The sequence below is a fragment of the Schistocerca piceifrons genome, chromosome X, assembly GCF_021461385.2.
Source record: "Schistocerca piceifrons isolate TAMUIC-IGC-003096 chromosome X, iqSchPice1.1, whole genome shotgun sequence".
Taxonomy (NCBI): domain Eukaryota; kingdom Metazoa; phylum Arthropoda; class Insecta; order Orthoptera; family Acrididae; genus Schistocerca; species Schistocerca piceifrons.
This window is the reverse complement of record NC_060149.1, coordinates 654,222,091-654,242,742: the sequence shown is the minus strand read 5'-3', so window position 1 is coordinate 654,242,742 and position 20,652 is coordinate 654,222,091. Positions and strand designations below refer to the sequence as shown.

The window sequence follows — 20,652 nt, the reverse complement described above, 5'->3', positions numbered from 1 at the left end:
ATCAGCTGGAACATTTTCTCAAATTGCTTGAATTGACATGGAATGACCCAACTGACAAAATACACTCCTGGAAATTGAAATAAGAGCAACGTGAATTCATTGTCCCAGGAAGGGGAAACTTTATTGACACATTCCTGGGGTCAGATACATCACATGATCACACTGACAGAACCACAGGCACATAGACACAGGCAACAGAGCATGCACAATGTCGGCACTAGTACAGTGTATATCCACCTTTCGCAGCAATGCAGGCTGCTATTCTCCCATGGAGACGATCGTAGAGATGCTGGATGTAGTCCTGTGGAATGGCTTGCCATGCCATTTCCACCTGGCGCCTCAGTTGGACCAGCGTTCGTGCTGGACGTGCAGACCGCGTGAGACGACGCTTCATCCAGTCCCAAACATGCTCAATGGGGGACAGATCCGGAGATCTTGCTGGCCAGGGTAGTTGACTTACACCTTCTAGAGCACGTTGGGTGGCACGGGATACATGCGGACGTGCATTGTCCTGTTAGAACAGCAAGTTCCCTTGCCAGTCTAGGAATGGTAGAACGATGGGTTCGATGACGGTTTGGATGTACCGTGCACTATTCAGTGTCCCCTCGACGATCACCAGTGGTATATGGCCAGTGTAGGAGATCGCTCCCCACACCATGATGCCGGGTGTTGGCCTTGTGTGCCTCGGTCGTATGCAGTCCTGATTGTGGCGCTCACCTGCACGGCTCCAAACATGCATACGACCATGATTGGCACCAAGGCAGAAGCGACTCTCATGGCTGAAGACGACACGTCTCCATTCGTCCCTCCATTCATGCCTGTCGCGACACCACTGGATGCGGGCTGCACGATGTTGGGGCGTGAGCGGAAGACGGCCTAACGGTGTGCGGGACCGTAGCCCAGCTTCATGGAGACGGTTGCGAATGGTCCTCGCCGATACCCCAGGAGCAACAGTGTCCCTAATTTGCTGGGAAGTGGCGGTGCGGTCCCCTACGGCACTGCGTAGGATCCTACGGTCTTGGCGTGCATCCGTGCGTCGCTGCGGTCCGGTCCCAGGTCGACGGGCACGTGCACCTTCCGCCGACCACTGGCGACAACATCGATGTACTGTGGAGACCTCACGCCACACGTGTTGAGCAATTCGGTGGTACGTCCACCCGGCCTCCCGCATGCCCACTATACGCCCTCGCTCAAAGTCCGTCAACTGCACATACGGTTCACGCCCACGCTGTCGCGGCATGCTACCAGTGTTAAAGACTGCGATGGAGCTCCGTATGCCACGGCAAACTGGCTGACACTGACGGCGGCGGTGCACAAATGCTGCGCAGCTAGCGCCATTCGACGGCCAACACCGCGGTTCCTGGTGTGTCCGTTGTGCCGTGCGTGTGATCATTGCTTGTACAGCCCTCTCGCAGTGTCCGGAGCAAGTATGGTGGGTCTGACACACCGGTGTCAATGTGTTCTTTTTTCCATTTCCAGGAGTGTAGTTGTATTTTGGACAGGGGTGTTACTGAAGGTTGAGCAAGAGATATTGTTCCATATATGTGTGGTTTGGTGGCTCAGTGGTTAACAGTCAGACTACAGATAAAAAGGACTCAAATTCAATCCACTGCCAGTTATAGGATTTTTGTCTGTCGCTCATCGTTTCTTTCACCTCTGTCATTGTTTATTTTTGTTGATATGAAAAATGTTGAGTTGCACTGTGGTTCAGAGTCCAACTTAAATTGCAAGTCCCCTACAACTGGTTGGATAAGTCAGTTGAATGATAGGAATAAGGCAACGGAATCCCACCTTCAACAGGACCTTGCCTAGTACCGCATTGTGGTAATAAATCCAACCTTCAGGTACATGTCAGCTTTACTTTTTTTAGGTCATGAGGCAATGTGACACAATATCCATAGATGTTATTGGTCTTTATTTTATTTCAGGTACAGTGAATTTAATGCTTTACCTTCTTACACTTAAGTATTATGTTTCTTATACTTTGTGTGTGAGGTAGTCACAGTGACCTAATTGTGTTTCAAAATGGGGACCCTTTATTTAGTGAATGTCAACAGGATACTATTTCTGCTGCTATAGCTATAGATAACTGGAAAAGAGTTCTGACCTAACTCTGCAACTTATTTATATATGTTAGACAGTCAAACACTAAAATTTTATTTTGTATGAAACCAGTAAATATTGATTTTTTTTAAGGTTCCATACCTCAGTATGTAAAAATGGAATTCTATTAGGGTAACTTTGTTGTCCATCCCCTTTTCCTCAGCAGTGGATAAAGATATCAAGTTGAAATTTATATGTGAGAAAAATCCAGTCTTGGTGGCAGAGGTTTAATTTTCAAATTTCAATTTCACATTTTGTTTGTGGTAGGCATCTTCAGATTATCTACAATGAAAAAATTACAAAAATAAGTGTAAGGAAACTTCCTGATCCCATCTTTGGAAAAACATATTCTATGGCAATACAGTAGGCTAAAGAAACATATAACAAACAGCGGACACACACACACACACACACACACACACACACACACACACACACACACACACACACACACACACAAAATAGAACCAGTAAAGACAGAATGAAAACCATTCCTATGAAATTTGACGGCAAAATGTCCCTGTAAATACAAAAATATCTAAGGAAAAGTGATGTAAATTTGGCTTTCAGGTTAACAACGCCCTAAAACTGCGAGTAAAACAAACTGAAAAGAATGTATGACAAATTTGATGGCTCTGGAGTATACAAGATTGATTGTAGTAACTGTGACAAATATTATATCGGTCAGATGGGCTGCTCTTTTAATGTCAGACTTGAAGAACATTCACAGACAAGGAACAAAACTGCTTTGGGATAGCATGTATCTGAAACTGGTCATTCTATAGGGAACATTGAGAATAGTATGCATATTCTCCATAGGGTGGGAAAAGGCTGTGCTCTTAACTTGTTAGAAGAGCTTGAAATATATAAAGCGAAAAAACAAGAGCCAAGAAAAGTGCTTAATTGGCAGAACGATTTCATGCCCAATGCCTACTTTGCTTTGTTTGGCAATGCTCTGCTTTAATCACTGAGCACCTCTGTTTTTATATATCTTTCTGATAGTTTCACTTAGTATAGAGTGCTTTACATGTTTACTTTGTTTTCATACGTTGTGCACAGTACGCTAGTGTTTTCTGGTTCCTTCTCTATTTATATAATATACTTCATTAACTAGATAATCTTCCTCATGCCATAGTACAGAGTTTTATCATTATTTTCTTGGAATGGCGTGCCGCAGGATATGAGTGGGCCTTCTGGCGGTCACATTCCTCTAACCACTTCTCACCTATGCAACGTTCTGCCGTTAGCGCCAACAGAGGGCGCTGATTATGTGCAGCAGTCTATTTTCATTCATTGACTTTCTTTAGCTATTTGTTTTATAATTTTTATATTATTCTGTGTAATTAGAAAGCTGTTTATTATTTATGTCATTATTTAAAATATCGCCACTTGAGCGTATGTCAAGTACTGGCTCTTAACTTTTTCCTTTTTAACAATCTACCATTTGTCAGGTTTTATTTCAGTGGTTTTTATTACTGTAATGCCTTTTATAGCTTATAAACCGACTACAGAATTTACTGATTGTGCCCCCCTTTTAATTTTACGTCATACAATTGTCATTGAAGAATATGTGTACGCCTACAGTAACGACATCTGGCGAACTTGCAGCACAAACATTGTGTTGACTGTAGCAGAGGACATATGGCAGTCCTTAGTGGCTTGCACCTCTGTTGCATTTCATTTTAATTCTATCTGATGCTGTCAGGTATGACCACAGCTTTCGTATTTTTTGGTACGTTATGCTGTAACATTTAGTTTTAATTTTGTCCGAAGAAGGTGTCCCTTGTGACACGGAAACCTAGGTCACAACTTAATTGTGTTTGTGACTGTGAGGGCTGTGTTTTTAAAAATTTTGTATTATACATCAGTCGCTGATTGAAAGTCAGTTAAAAACCTTAAAACATTATTAACATTATATATCTTTATTCTTTATTTCTACATATTTGCAGCCCTCTGCCACTAGAGGGCCCTGAATTGTAGTGTATATAGCAGTGTGTAACATGACTGTTTCGGTGCATGAGAAACAATGTGCTGTAATCAAGTTTTGAATTCAAAGTGTTCATCCACACGTGGAACAATGCCAGACCACACACGAGCACTGTTGACATCTGTAACAATCTGACACCTTGGGTTCACTGTCATTGATCATCCTCCAACTTGGCCCCATCTGAAAAGAAGGGGTGAAATTGTGGGTCCATCAACAAAGTCAAACATTCTACAGTGATGGTATCAACAAATTGGTCTCTTTTAAGAGAAATGTGTTTGTCTCCAGGATGTCTATTGTGAAATATGTATGGAGACATGAAAAATAAGGATGTGGAATGTTAATTATGTTTGTTATTTTTAAAAAGCTTTAAAAGTTTTCACAGTAAAAATTCAGAGGCATTACTTTTTAGAATGGCCTTTTATATGTAACTAAGTTTAGAGCAAGAGTCCTAATAGCATTTGTCCAGTTTTTTTTATCGGTGAAATCCCTTTAACCTTAAAGATATGGTGCCAAAGTACCTGCAGGAATCTATGGTGAATATGTACAACTATTTACGAGAAGTCAGTGCAAGTGAAATTTTAAGTACATAAACTCTTCCATTAAAAGGAACAAAATACTGTTGGTTCTGACATGAAAACTGATAACAAAGTGACTTTCGACATAATTATAAAATAGAGTATGAACGGGAATTATTAGTACACTTAATATTTCATTTTATCTGCTGTATGAAATCCAACAAAAGGTTATAAATTCTTGCGGTGACTGGTCACAACTTCATTAAGTCATCTCCAAGAATTTAGTTAAAGATTGAAAGTAAAATTGTCTGCATAGAACAGCTTTTATAATAAAAGTAACTTATCTTATGGAAAAGAAATGGTCAGTATTTTATATTATACCAGCTGAGAAACCTTGTATTGCACAGGTATTTATTTAAAGCTGTGTTTGAGATTTTATATCTGTGGAATTTATTTTTGTCTAAAGCTTCTTTGTATGCAGCATTTGAAGTAGTATGATTGGGGACATGATCAAAGAGCTTGCTTCACTAACATGGGAGAGAGCCACAAAGAGCTGGCCTTGCGAAAAGCAACTGACACCAAGGGCCACGCCTGCAACACACAGTGTCTACAATTGTGCTTTATTAATGGTAATGGCGTAACATAATTTCATTGTGAGCTCTACGCATTTAAGGGAAATGGTAAATCATTAGGAATCAGTGTGATTTGGGTATAAAAAGTTGCTCACTTGACCCACTTACCATAAATAGTTCTGCTTCTGTAATGTTACATTAGAGAGAAGCAACTTCAAGCCTGTGTGAGCAAAGGGGGGGGGGGGGGGGTTCTGAGGAGCAAGATAATACGTAATGCTCTCGATCAGATTTACATCACGCCTTGCTTTTGTAAGGAGCTTCCAAAGAGTGAGTAAAGCCAGATGTTCTCGAGCTGTAACAAGTGTTGCCTCACGATCTTCATTGGATTCTTGAGACTGCATAGTCCTGTCTTGTAACTGTTCAGGTTATGCAGAGGCAGTTGATTGTTGTTTAGGCATTTTTATTTGCAGACAAAATCTAAATCACAATGTACACCTAACAAATAGGCAGCCAACTCACAAAGGGAACATAATAAATCTGCTTTTTCTAGCAAATAATATAAACGAAACTATTGAAAAGAGCAAAGCAATGTTGTTAAGTTTTTAATACACAAAGCGAAATCAGTAAATCCATGTATTCTAGCCAAGTAAATTCAGTATTAGTGTGTATTTGCAACAATATGATCACAGCACTTAAATTACACTTTAAATTGGGATAATTTTCTTCTCTTTCCAATATATTGTTCCAAGCTATGCTCAAGTTACCTGTGAAAACTTCAAGAAAATTTATTTAGTGGTAATGATAATTATAATTATTATTTGATGTGGGTCAATTGGACACCATGACACCACTTCAGTGACTTGCATGTCCAACTGTGGAAAGAATACCTACAGTTAGTCGTATCTGAACTATGTGTCATTTCTGGTGACTCCTCACTTTTTTGAGAGGTGAATCTGAAGTTAAAATGAAGACTCAAGAATCCGTGGTCCAAGCTGTTCTTTTGTGGTACATTATTGGCAATACAACTTCAGGGCCAGGGCCAAACTGATTATGCCTCTGGAAAGTAGTCAGCTGTTTCAGATTCTCCCTATGACCTCCCGGGTCCCAGGCACGTGCTTTACCACTAGACCACCAAGTCCGACATTTTTGTTTGGTGGTTTTGGTGATTAAGGTGTTCAGACAAATCAGATTTTGATTAAATAAACCTATACATTGCCCCAAGCTATGCTCAAGGTATCCGTGAAAACCCCTTGATAATTCATTAAGTAGTTCTGCTGATTAGTGTGTTCAAACGGATAGACACACCAGTTTTACAGTTTTATTATTAGTATAGATCAATACTTTACAATTTTGTATAGTCTATCAGTAATCCATGCCCTGTACATTTGGAAATTAAGTTATTTTATTGCTATGTAAAACAAAAACAAAACAAAACAATAACAATGTGTAAAAGGCACATGTTTTATGTTGTTAACTGCTGCAGCAGATTCACTTTTTCTTATTCGTCTATTCTAGGTAACACAAGTGATAATCTTGAAGCCGTGTCAGAAGCTGCTTCCAATCATAGTGTTGCTTCATCACTGGAGTTGGAAAACGAAGATCAGAACGATAACTTATCAGATATGGTATCTGCAAATGTGTCTGGTCGAGGAACACCTAATATATCAGGTACGTTACCATTAAAAAAGTGAAGTATTTGTAGACACTAAAATAACAATTTGGGTGTCACTGATAAATGGAAATGGAAAGAGACAATATCCAGGCATCAGATATGGATAAAAGACAGTTACAGAAGGGCAACATGTTTTACTATGATTGGAGTGAGAGATAAAGAATGAGAAAGGTGAGTATTTTGAAAAAATGCTAGTATGAACTCACAGCTGTTTGTGTCAAAATACCCAGAGTACAAATACTGCAAGCAAACAATTCTCCATACATTTTTTACTTGTGTTATTACCAACTATTCTTGATAAATTTGCTAAGCTGTGGTCAGTTGAGAATTATGGCAAATGTATGGCCAGTTTTACCAGTGCCACACCTGCACTTATTCTGTGAAATTTGTGCACACACATATTTTGAATCCACAGAGCTCAGGTGATAAATGTTCATAGCTGTTCTTTTGTGGTACATTATTGGCAATACAACTTCAGGGCCAAACTGATTATGCCTCTGGAAAGTAGTCAGCTGTTTCAGATTTTCATTTGCATTGATTCACCTGTAGAAAACTTGTATAGACATTTGAAAAAATGCTTATGTGAATATGACTTGGATACTCATTACGGAATAGGCATATTTGTCAAGTTTTCTGAATTTGTGATTTATTTGATGATTGTACAAACTAAAACCTATTGTTTGATTTTTGATATTCACACTTGTTTTCTTCACTTCATGTAGACAGGTGGTGGTTTAGTTTGGCGTTTCAGTTTGGCGTTTCAATAATTACTCATGTTTTGAGATAAGAGTGTTATCAGTGGAGACCGGATTATATACATTTGCATATTTGACTCCTTTTTTACAGGTTATTGCATATCTTAACAAAAAACTAGTGGCGATGCATATTTTCGCTGTAGGTTTACAATATTTTAAAAATTTAGACAGGCAGTCTCTAGCTCGATCTAGTTTTGATAATCTCACAGATTGACCGTGACCTAGAACTGCATGTAATCGCTAACCGAGAGGCATCTGCCTAGCGAAATCATTACAGAATAGGAACAGGAACAGGTAGACAGAGTCCAAGCTCCTGCACCTGCACCCCTGGTTAATCTCCTTCGCTGTCATACCGTACGCGTGTCCATTGCTTCAGTTTAGCTTTCTATTTACTTGTACACAGTTAAGGTGTTTACGACATGTAGTATGTAATGTGTTGTGCGTCATACCGCCCAAAACAGTGAACGTTGTTTCGTGTATAGTTACCATCCTGGAACATTTATGTATCACGGAATTGTTTTATAGTGTCAAGTTTGTGCTTCATGCAAAAAAAGTTTCAAATAGACCAGCATGTCAAGACAAGTCTTCATATCGCAGCATTGCAGAAGAAAGTACCATGACAGCAACTTCTGACAACAGCAAGTTGCAGTAGCAGGGTTTGTCCTAAGGTACCCAAAAAAGTCGGTTTCACATAGATCTATGTGAAGCATTCATTCCAAGCAATATTCCTCTTCACAAACCTACAAACCCTATCCTCAAAGGCTTCCTGTGCAAATATTGCTTGAATCAAAATATACCAGATGAATCAACATTGCGTAAAAATTACATATTTACAATTTACATAGATGTTCTCGAAGAAATATGCAATGATATCAAGGATAGCATTATCTGAATTTCAGTTGACAAAACTACAGACACTTGTGGCTGTTACATTGCAGATTTAATTGTTGGTGCTTTAAAAGAAGAGCCTTCATCTTCCTATTTAGCTGCCTGCAAAGAACTTGAAAAAGTAAATCATTTTATGATTGCCAGATTTGGAATGAGAGTGTTAGAAAAATATTTCCAGAATATTCTGCAGATAAAAGGGTGTCTGTGTTTCTTTCAGATGCTGCTCCGTAAAAGATCAAAGCAGGAAAAGCCCTCCAAGTATTTTATCCCAATTTGATTAATGTGACATGCTTTGCTCATGGAGTAAATCGCCTCTCTGAAAAAGTACGTTCCATATTTATGAATGTAAATAAATTGATTTCATCCACAAAGAAAGTGTTTCTAAAGGCCCCTTCTCACATCAGGACCTACAAAGAAAAATTACCAAATGTGCCTTTACCTCCCGAACCAGTGATAACTCGTTGGGTATATGGATTGAAGCTGTGTTGTTTTGACAACTAACATTTCAAGACCATTAGAGGGGTAGTAAACAACTTCAATGTGCAGAGGCTTTGGCAGTTTGCCAGAGCAAGGAAGCTTTTAATGATTCAGGTTTTGAAAAAGACATAGCTGTGATTAGCACTCGTATTTCCCATATACCTGCAAGTGTTAAAAAGCTTGAAACTCAAGGTTTGGCATTGAATGAATCTATTCAGTTAATGAATAAAAGTATTCAAGGAAACTCTTCACTGCCGAAGGTATTCCCAAGAAAACTTAAAAAAGTTTGAAAACATTTTAAACAATAACCCAGGCTTCGAACTCTTGTGCCAAATTGACAGTTTTATTGATGGGACGGGTGAACTTTTACCAGAAACAGTAAGTACCAACACAGCACTCAAATTCAAATACTGTCCAGTTACCTCAGTTGATGTAGAACTGTCCTTTTCTGCTTATAAAAATGTTTTGAGTGATCAGAGACACAATCTTACTACCGAGCATTTGGAACAGTACTTCGTTGTTTATGTCTACAATAGTAGAAAAATGTAAAATAAATTTTAAATGGTGCTTTGGTCCAATAGTATTAATTAAAAGTTAATGCTGTTAAAAAAATTCATGATTTTATGTTGTTTTTAAATAAAATATTACAGAGTTTTTGAGTGTGCCCCACTTGGTCCAGTACGGATCAGTAGTTTCACAGTGACTCACTCTCATTGCATCCACTTGTTACCGACAACAATAGCAAAGAAGGAACAATTCTTGAAACATGGTATGCGTCCCCATTTTGCAATTTTTTAGAAAATCATCCAAGAAAGGCCCCCTTCCTAACCTCTATCAGAGAGTATTAAGAAAATGATATCAGCATTCTCATGTACCGATTGTGTGCATGACCGGTGCTCTTCCTTGTAATTGATATGCACACGTTTGACTTTGAGATATAATGCATACAGTAACTACAGTGGTTTTTTCTTTAATTCATGTAGAGAATGTCCCTGCGTGTATTTAGCAGTAATTAAAACAATTACATCTACATAGTGTGTGTTAGTTTTTCTAGAATTAAACACCAATTCCTCTATTTGCACTATTGAAGTGTCCTTAAACATTTCACTTTCAAACATTATATTTTGCATAGATTTTGTTTCTTGTTTTACATGAATTTTAAAATTGTTGTCATTCTTGTAAGATTTGTTTTAAATTGGTTGTCAGAAGACCAGTGATGGTATTAGGCAGTGCATTTGCCAGTATCACATCCACATATTAAGATTTCTTTGTATGGTACTGTTCTGAGCATCTAGGATGGTGTTACACATTGGTTCAAGTTTTTAGTATGTTCATCCTCTTCCACAACTGAATGAACAGCACATTTGATACCGGTATGGAGGACTCATGGTCAATACCCAGTACTGCCAATGATGATTTCTTGGTGGGGGGATATACTTGTTGGAAATTCTACTTGAAAGAGAAATAGCTGTGCTAACTGTGTACCTCTCCAAAAATTCTGTGTAATGAAGGATAAGCCTGATTTTGGAGTGCATTTTCACGTTTTAAGTCAGAATATTGGCCAGCAACATTAGTTCAAAACTGTAACTGTGTGTGTTGTATTTAGTGCACCTACTTTTTGGAAACAGTTTGTATTATCTTTCAAAGAGATAATTCTAATTTACTTCCTCCCTGTAAACAGTTGGTAATCATGTCAGAGTTTCATGTGAATGTACACCTCGGTTTTTTTGTGGTGGTGGTGGTGGTGGTGGTTATTGTTGTTGTTGTTTTTGATGTTGTTACAGTATTCAGTCTGAAGGCTGGTGTTATCCAGTTGTATATTTCACATATAATATTGGACGAAAACAATGTTTCATAAGTCATAAGTGACCAAAGTTCTTGGGCTGACTACCTCAAATTATCTGAGGCATTGTGGTTTGTTTACAAAGTACCCCCTCAAGTTAACTCACCAGTTTCTTGTCTAATTGTTTCTTGCAACCTATTCTTTATTGATTCATCTTCAATTTGTATATTGTGATGATATTATATGTAGATCTCACCTGCACAATTTTAGAGAGCTGTTTTTGGTGCCTCTGCGCCCTTTGTTGAAGTGGCAAGAAACATGCACGAAAGATGTGTGACTGCTGTTGAAACATTTTTAGGCCTTTTTTATGTTGCAAAGTCCTTGATTCACTTGTAGTTGACCTGCGGACAGGAGAGTAAATGCTGATTGGAATGGTGCATCTACAAACATTAAGTTTGTAGGACAGTTGGGTATATCTCTAGTGATCCAACATTGTAAAGTGAACATGTGAGTATTTATGAACATGAGATGAATTTAGATTATGATAGTTTATGGTACTTCAGTTTTCTTCTATTACCAGTAGAACAACTATGTACCCTTACCTACATTTATTGCATAGCATGGTACAGAAACAAGAAACATTGAATTACGTGAAATATTTTGAATCTATATATGCAACAAAATAAAAATGTATTTAGTTGCATAGGCAGATTGAAAATACTGTAAATAGCTATACTGTAATTATCGACACCTTGGCCAGACAAATGAAGTACCAGAAAATTGAAATTTACTGGTTCCCCCAGCAAACCGTGTCCAAATTGCAAAATAAAAAATTGAATGACTAAAATACTGTAAGAAATGAATGTTCCAGCAGTAGAGTCCCAAATACAGGGAAGAAATAGGATGAGTAGATAGAAAGAAAAGTGAAGTGAAGAACATGTACAGGCAAAAGCACTAACAACACACGCAAATAAGAACATTAGTATGAAAAACTCTCCAACTACAAATAGTGGTTCATAAGAAGACTCTTGTAATCATGTCATAACAAACTCTCTCAGAGGCCATTTCCCAGCAGTGTCTCACTATTGCATACTCCCTCTTGTCTTTCCAGATCTTCTGACTTTTTGGCCCACATCATTACCTATATCTCTGATTTCACTTGCCTGCCCCTCTACCACTTCCCCTTTAATACCCCACCCAACCCACCCCAAAATGACATTTTTTTTTATATTCAAGTTTTTGTGTAAGTCATGGGTGTCTGTAGAAAGAGATACCAGTTAGAGCGCACGGTGAAAATGTACATGTTTCATTGAGAAGTTATGGGGATTTTCATGAAAATGTGGTCTGTCTGAAGATGAGATCTATGTTGGATGTGGGTTTCTTTGCTTTAAATGTTTTTGCTAATTTAGCTAATACAATGAAATTTGTCATTGCAGGTAGAGATACACCATCCTCACAAATTACAGAAGGTGAAGATGGTGCCGCAGGTGCAATGAGGAGCGTCAGTGGGGAGCAACGACAGTCCTTGGATTTTTCTGCAGAAGCTGCAAGCAAACAAAGTCGCACAGATATAGATGACAAATTTGGAAAGTTTGAAATCAAAAAACTTCTTGAAGGTAAGGCAACTCATTGTGCTTAATTTGTATTGTATGTTTTCTTCTGTTTCCTATAAGTGTAGACAAGTAAACAAGTGCTAGATGTGATGTACTACAAATTTGAGAAATTCACAGATTTTATCATAATGATCATTTTACGTGTTGAAATATAGTTAATCCAAAAATTTCCCTCCTGGATATCTGTAAGAAAGTGACTTGGACTAAAAGTAATTGATATGAATCAGTTGTGGGGAACAGCTGGAAACACTTCCTCTGCAGCTTAATGTTAAATGATTGATCTGCAAGAATGGCCACCTTCTTGTTTATCGTGACTGACACTAAATATTTTTGGGTACAGTGTTACCATAGTATGATCTCAGATGTATACTGTACTCAATGATTGCTTGTGTACTAGGCTGATGTAATAGATCCTCCGTGATCCAGTATGCAACTTTCAGCCATTTAGGGTAATCTTAAAGAAATTGGCTTAATGAATGTGAATGTGACCTCTTTGTATTATACAGGGTGTTACAAAAAGGTACGGCCAAACTTTCAGGAAACATTCCTCACACACAAAGAAAGAAAATATGTTATGTGGACATGTGTCCGGAAATGCTTACTTTCCATGTTAGAGCTCATTTTATTACTTCTCTTCAAACCACATTAATCATGGAATGGAAACACACAGCAACGGAACGTACCAGCGTGACGTCAAACACTTTGTACAGGAAATGTTCAAAATGTCCTCTGTTAGCAAGGATACATGCAGCCACCCTCCATCGCATGGAATCCCTGATGCGCTGATGCAGCCGTGGAGAATGGCGTATTGTATCACAGCCGTCCACAATACGAGCACAAAGAGTCTCTACATTTGATACCGGGGTTGCATAGACAAGAGATTTCAAATGCCCCCATAAATGGAAGTCAAGAGGGTTGAGGTCAGCAGAGTGTGGAGGCCATGGAATTGGTCCGCCTCTACCAACCCATCGGTCACCGAATCTTGTTGAGAAGCGTACGAACACTTCGACTGAAATGTGCAGGAGCTCCATTGTGCATGAACCACATGTTGTGTCATACTTGTAAAGGCACATGTTCTAGGAGCACAGGTAGAGTATCCCGTATGAAATCATGATAACGTGCTCCGTTGAGCGTGGGTGGAAGAACATGGGGCCCAATCAAGACATCACCAACAATGCCTGCCCAAACGTTCACAGAAAATCTGTGTTGATGACGTGATTGCACAATTGCGTGCGGATTCTCGTCAGCCTACACATGTTGATTGTGAAAATTTACAATTAGATCATGTTGGAATGAAGCCTCATCCGTAAAGAGAACATTTGCACTGAAATGAGGATTGACACATTGTTGGATGAACCATTCGCAGAAGTGTACCTGTGGAGGCCAATCAGCTGCTGATAGTGCCTGCACACACTGTACATGGTACGGAAACAACTGGTTCTCCCATAGCACTCTCCATACAGTGACGTGGTCAACGTTACCTTGTACAGCAGCAACTTCTCTGACGCTGACATTAGGATTATCGTCAACTGCACGAAGAATTGCCTCGTCCATTGCAGGTGTCCTCGTCATTCTAGGTCTTCCCCAGTCGCGAGTCATAGGCTGGAATGTTCTGTGCTCCCTAAGACGCCAATCAATTGCTTCCAACGTCTTCCTGTCGGGACACCTTCGTTCTGGAAATCTGTCTTGATACAAACGTACCGCACCATGGCTATTGCCCCATGCTAATCCATACATCAAATGGGCATCTGCCAACTCCGCATTTGTAAACATTGCACTGACTGCAAAACCACGTTTGTGATGAACACTAACCTGTTGATGCTACGTACTGATGTGCTTGATCCTAGTACTGTAGAGCAATGAGCTGCATGTCAACACAAGCACTGAAGTCAACATTACCTTCCTTCAATTGGGCCAACTGGCAGTGAATCGAGGAAGTACAGTACATACTGACGAAACTAGAGTGAGCTCTAAAATGGAAATTAAGCATTTCCGGACACATGTCCACGTAACATCTTTTCTTTATTTGTTCATGAGGAATGTTTCCTGAAAGTTTGGCCGTACTTTTTTGTAACACCCTCTAGAGTGGAAAGGGCCAAATCCTGACGATTGTTACAAAATAACAAGATAATGGTGTCATTCGTATATGTTATTTTCTTTTGAAATGTTTTTTTAAGAATTTGCTGTATGGAGAAAAAATGGTGTATGGCTGAAGGATTAAAAGAAACTGTCATGTAATATTAATACTGCGGGAAACGTACTGTGATTATGTGAGAGTTCCATCTAAACTTGAGGTGGACATCAGCACAAAACAAAACAAAATTGTATTATACAGTCACTTGAAGAATATTGCTACACAATTTTGATTTAAACATCACATTTGTTTGGGATGGGAATTGCAATAGCTTCAGCGAAAAAGAAATAGGTTGCACATATGATGGAGGACATTAAAGTGCAATGAATAGGAGAATGGGAACCACAGAGAAGTGTTGTGCTTGCAAGAATAAATTTGAGTGAAATAACTCAGATACATGCAGAATAAATTGCATATAAAAATAAACTAGTTTTATTTAGAAGCTACACTAAGAAAGTTTTGTAGTTTGAAGGTATGGGTAGGCCTGTCACACCGAGATATTGTACTTGTTTAGACCTGACTATACATGCAACACAACCACCAACTTCATTGTGTCATATGCACTTGGTGAGTCTATTGATTTGTTGGCATCAAATGGTATTACAGTGGAATAAAGAACAGAACAATTAGTTTAGTAGTTGACATTGAATTTGGCTTTTGTTTGCTAATACTTGATAAATGATCCAAAGAGATACTGGTCGTATGTGAAGTATGGTAGCAGCAAGACACAATCAACACCTTCTCTGCTTGATAGCAATGGAAATACTATCGACGACAATGCTGCATAAAGCAGAATTACTAAACACAGCTTTCCAAAATTCCTTCACCAAATAACATGAAGTAAATATTCCAGAATTTGAATCAAGAACAGCTGCAAACATGAGTAATGTACAAGTAGATGTCCTCGGAGTAGTGAAGCAACTTAAATCACCTAACAAAAGCAGCTCTTCTGGTCGAGACTGTATACCAGTTAGGTTCCTTTCAGAGTATGCTGATACAATACCTCCTTCCTTAACAATCACGTAAAACCATTCACTTGACGAAAGATCCGTACCCAAAGACTGTAAAGTTGCATAGGTCACACCAATATTCAAGAAAGCTAGTAGGATTAATGTACTAAATTACAGACCTATATCATTAACGTCAGTATGCAGCAGGATTTTGTAACATACTGATGTGTCGGCAGCTGGGCCAACACCTTGTAGATCGAGATGGCTGAATATGCACGCTAGACTAACGCAGACGGGCGTGAAGTACTGGAACAGGCTACGTAATTAATGCTATGAAGAAAAGTACGTAGCTGGATTAATACTTATCTTTAATAAATCATTGTGGTACATCGCTCTTGACGATACACAGGAGACTTTAATTACAATCACTGTAAGGCTAATGGCACCTTGCTAGTTCGTAGCCATTAACTTAGCTGAAGGCTATACTGTCTCTTGGCTAATGAGAGAGAAAGGCTTCGTACATCTAGTCGCTAGCTAGGTCGTCCGTACAACTGGGCGAGTGCTCGTCCGTATCATGAGACGTGCCTTGTGGTGGCGCTAGGTCTGCGATCACAGTGGCAACACTCGGGTCCGACATGTACTAAATGGACCGCGGCCGATTTAATCTACCACCTAGCAAGTGTGGTGTCTGGCGGTGACACCACACATACATTGTTTTCGAACATTATGCATTACATCGAAGAGAACAGTCTATTGACACACAGTCAACACAGATTTAGAAAACTTAGTTCTTGTGAAACAGAACTAGCTCTTTACTCACATGAAGTGTTGAGTACTATCGACAAGGGATTTAAAATTGATTCAGTATTTTTAGATTTCCAGATGGTTTTTGACACTGTAGCACACAAATGGCTTGCAGTGAAATTGCGTGCTTGTGGAATATCATCTTAGTTGTGTGACTGGATCTGTGATTTCCTGTCATAGAGGTCACAGTTTGTAGTAATTGATGGAAAGCCATAGAGTTAAACAGAAGTGATTTCTGGCATTCCCCAAGGTAGTGTTATAGACCCTTTGCCATTCCTTAGCTATATAAATGATTTAGGAGACAATCCGAGTAGCTCCCCCCAGGGGGTCCACAACTCTTTTGTGGACACGTGCGTAGCGAGCACGGGACCCCGAGCTAATGTGGCCCTCCTTCCTTTCCGGGCTGCATACCTTCCCTTCCCTTTCCGCATCCTTCCCCATCCCCCATCTTGGCCCCCCCCCCTCACCTCTGGCTCTTTCCTTCCCTTTCTCCCCCTCTGGGAGTATGGTTTGTGCCTACGTCCGGAGACGGACGCTCGAAACTGTTCCAAATTCCTTGCTTTCTACACTTGCAAGTCCTCGTCCTTCCTCTGTCCTTCTCTTTTCCTTCCCTCTTCTCCTTGCCCTTTTCTCCGCTGCGGCGTTTGAGACCCCCTCTTCTTTCCTTTCCCTTTCTCTTTTTTCCTCCCTGTGCGTGTCTGAAGGCCGACCCACGCACTTCCATGCGTAGCCGGTGACGGGGTAACGCGTAATTCCCCGCCCCAGGTAGACAGGTAGGACACGTACGTACCCCCTGGTAACGGCCAGGCCCAGGGAGGGTTGATTACCCGAGCTGATACCTTCCGAAAGTGCCGATTGGTCCCTCCGTCCGTTTGTCGGGAGGTGTGACCTGAGGTGTGAACAATCACCTAAGGCGGGTGTGCCCTCAGTGAGGGCCCCCACAAGGGAGGAGCGCGCCATCGGAGACGCCGGTAATCATGGGGGATACTTCCGCAATGGTTTCCTCATCTTCCACAATGTCTGCTCACAAACGTAAGTTCACTGAGTCTCAGCCACAGACGGTTCTTCCATCGTTGCCACAGTTCCTTGTTGTTTCTCGGTCTGACGAAGGTCACGACTTCTCCACGGTCAACCCTTTCATTATTCAGAAAGGTGTCGACGCAATTGCAGGTCCTGTAAAGTCTTGTTCCAGATTACGGAATGGCACCCTGTTGTTAGAAACACACAGTGCCCTCCAGGCTCAAAAATTGCTGCGTACTTCTCTGCTCCACACCTTCCCTGTCCGGGTGGAACCGCACCGTACCTTAAATTCCTCGCGTGGAGTCGTTTATACACACTCCCTCGATGGATTGTCTGACGAAGAAATTCAGCACTACCTGTCTGACCAGGGCGTAACGGCTGTTCATAGGGTTATGAAAAGGGTTGACACGAACATCATTCCAACCCGCACTGTCTTCTTGACATTTGACAAAGTTCAACTCCCATCGAAAATCAAAGCAGGCTATGAGATAATTTCCGTTCGCCCTTACGTCCCAAACCCTACGCGTTGCTATTGATGTCAGCGGTTCAATCACACCAGCCAGTCCTGTTCCAATCCGGCCAAATGTGTTACGTGTGGCAAGGATGCCCATGAGGGTGCTTGTCCACCTCCGTCCCCTCGCTGCATCAACTGTATGGGTGACCACGCTGCTTCCTCTCGAGATTGCCCTGTTTTTAAGGACGAAAAGCTCATCCAGGAAATAAGAGTGAAGGAAAAGGTGTCGACTTTTGCTGCTCGAAAATTATTCGCCAGTCGACAGCCCACCGTGCCTCGGACAGGAAAATACAGCACTGTCCTTGCTTCTCCTCGGCCAACAAAGGAGGCGGCCACGCAGACTTGCGACCTCACCTTTAGTACCACGGTCGTCAGATCTGCCAGCGCAAAGATCGCCCGTTCAACCTCACCACTTTCGCCTGCCCACTCTATGGCTCACCCTTCGTCGGGTTCTGCTAAATCTCGAGCCCAAAAGTCAGACGCCAAGTCTTCGAAAAAAGAGCATACTCGTGAAGAGTTTTTACGTACCGCAACTTCATCTAAACATCATACTTCCAAGAAGGCTACGAAGAAACACAGTTCCTCTCCTTCTCCGCCAAGGCATGTCCCATCTACAGCACCACCTGGCGGAAATTGCCCTCGGCTGTCTTCTGTGTCGCCGAGGCGCACTGCTGGTGGCCGGTCAACCGGCCGATCGCTGGTGGCAGGAGCTGCTCCTGACCAACCTATGGATCAGGATCTTCTGCCTTCGACTGAATGCCATTCCATGCTGTCGGTCGCAAGCTCTGAGCAGTCGTTGAGTTGACAGCACCCTTAGTCACATTCCTCCATTTTCTGTTCACCCTATGTCCATTATCCACTGGAATATCCGCGGCATTCGAGCCAATCGGGATGAATTGTCGATCCTCTTACGATCCTACTCGCCGGTCATCTTCTGTCTTCAGGAAACAAAGGTGCGTCCCCATGACCGCTTTGTTCTCCCTCATTTTCAGTCCATCCGATACGACCTCCCCTCTGTTGAAGGCACTCCAGCCCATGGAGGACTCATGACTCTTCTCCATGATACTATCCATTATCACCCAATCCCCTTAAACAGTTCCTTCCAAGCTGTCGCCGTCCGTCTTTCCCTTTCTGGATACACGTTCTCTCTTTGTACGGTATACATTCCAACGTCCACACCAATGGCACGAGCTGATCTCATTCATCTTCTTGGTCAGCTTCCACCCCCCTATTTGCTGGTTGGGAACTTAAATGCCCACCACCCGCTTTGGGGATCTCCACATCCTTGTCCACGTGGCTCACTACTGCTAGACGTCTTCCACCAAGCGGATCTAGTTTGCCTCAACACTGGGGTCCCCACATTTTTGTCTGCCTCCACGACAAATTTATCTCATTTGGACCTTGCGGTCGGTACTGTTCCGCTAGCTCGGCGCTTCGAATGGTTCGCCCTTGATGATACACACTCGAGTGACCACTTTCCATGTGTTCTTAGACTGCAGCCTCAACTGCCATATATGCGCTCGCGACGCTGGAAGTTTGCCCAAGCCGATTGGACACTTTTTTCGTCTCTAGCGACATTCGATGACCGTCGCTTTCCCAGCGTCGACGATGAGGTCACACATATTACCGACGTTCTTCTTACAGCTGCGGAACGTTCAATACCACGCACCTCCGAATTGCCCCGGCGCCCCCCAGTTCCTTGGTGGAACGAGGCATGCCATGACGCAATACGTGAGCGGCGACGTGCTCTTCGCATTCTCCGTCACCATCCAACTTTGGCCAACTGTATCCGATATAAGCAGCTCCGTGCGTGATGCCGTCGCCTCATCCGCGATAGCAAGAAGGCAAGCTGGAAATTCTTTATTAGCTCATTTAACACCTTCACTCCCTCCTCGGAAGTTTGGAGTCGGCTTCGACGGTTCTCAGGCGCGCCTAGTTTCTCCCCGGTCTCTGGGCTCACTGTCACGCATGATACCTTACTGGACCCCGTCGCAATTTCTAACTCATTGGGTCAGCACTTTGCTGAGATTTCGAGCTCTTCAAATTACCCGCCAGCGTTTCTCCCGAAGAAACGTGCAGCGGAAGTGCGACATCTTGCTTTCTCCTCTCAAAATCATGAAAGCTACAATACTGTTTTCTCCATGCGGGAACTCCAACATGCCCTCTCTTCTTCTCGCTCCTCCGCCCCAGGACCGGATGGTATCCATGTCCAAATGTTACTGCATTTATCAACCCAAAGTCTGCGTTACCTCCTTCGCCTTTATAATCGAATTTGGACCGACAGTACCTTTCCCAGACGATGGCGGGAAGCTATTGTCATTCCCGTTCCGAAACCTGGAAAGGACAAACATCTCCCCTCTAGCTATCGCCCCATTTCTCTCACGAGTAGTGTCTGTAAGGTTTTGGAGCGTATGGTGAATTACCGTTTAGCTTGGTGGCTGGAATCCCGCAGTCTTTTAACACCAGCCCAATGCGGATTCCGAAAGCATCGTTCTGCAGTTGACCATCTTGTTGCTCTCTCCACTTATATCATGAACAATTTTCTCCGGAAACGCCAAACGGTAGCAATATTTTTTGATCTGGAGAGAGCATACGAAACCTGTTGGAGGACAGGCATCCTCCGCACACTGTTCTCTTGGGGCTTTCGAGGCCGGCTGCCCCTTTTTCTTCGCGAATTTATGGCAGAGCGCACATTTAGGGTGCGGGTGAACACTACTCTCTCCCGTACTTTCTCCCAAGAAAACGGGGTACCCCAGGGCTCCGTGCTGAGTGTTGTACTGTTTGCCATTGCCATAAATCCAATTATGGATTGTCTCCTTCCTGATGTCTCGGGCTCCCTCTTTGTGGACGATTTTGCGATCTGCT

At 41.7% G+C, this 20,652-nt stretch overlaps 1 protein-coding gene across 4 annotated transcripts in view; it reads left to right on the top strand.

Moving 5' to 3' along the window:
• The window catches only part of LOC124721188 (GTPase-activating protein and VPS9 domain-containing protein 1), a 362,758-nt gene that overhangs the window by 151,751 nt on the left and 190,355 nt on the right, over positions 1-20,652 (top strand). For all 4 annotated transcript variants that reach the window (XM_047246031.1, XM_047246029.1, XM_047246032.1 and 1 more), the window contains 2 exons: positions 6,693-6,845; positions 12,189-12,368. In XM_047246031.1, coding sequence (XP_047101987.1) covers positions 6,693-6,845; positions 12,189-12,368 — 333 coding nt within the window. The remainder of the gene's footprint in view (positions 1-6,692; positions 6,846-12,188; positions 12,369-20,652) is intronic.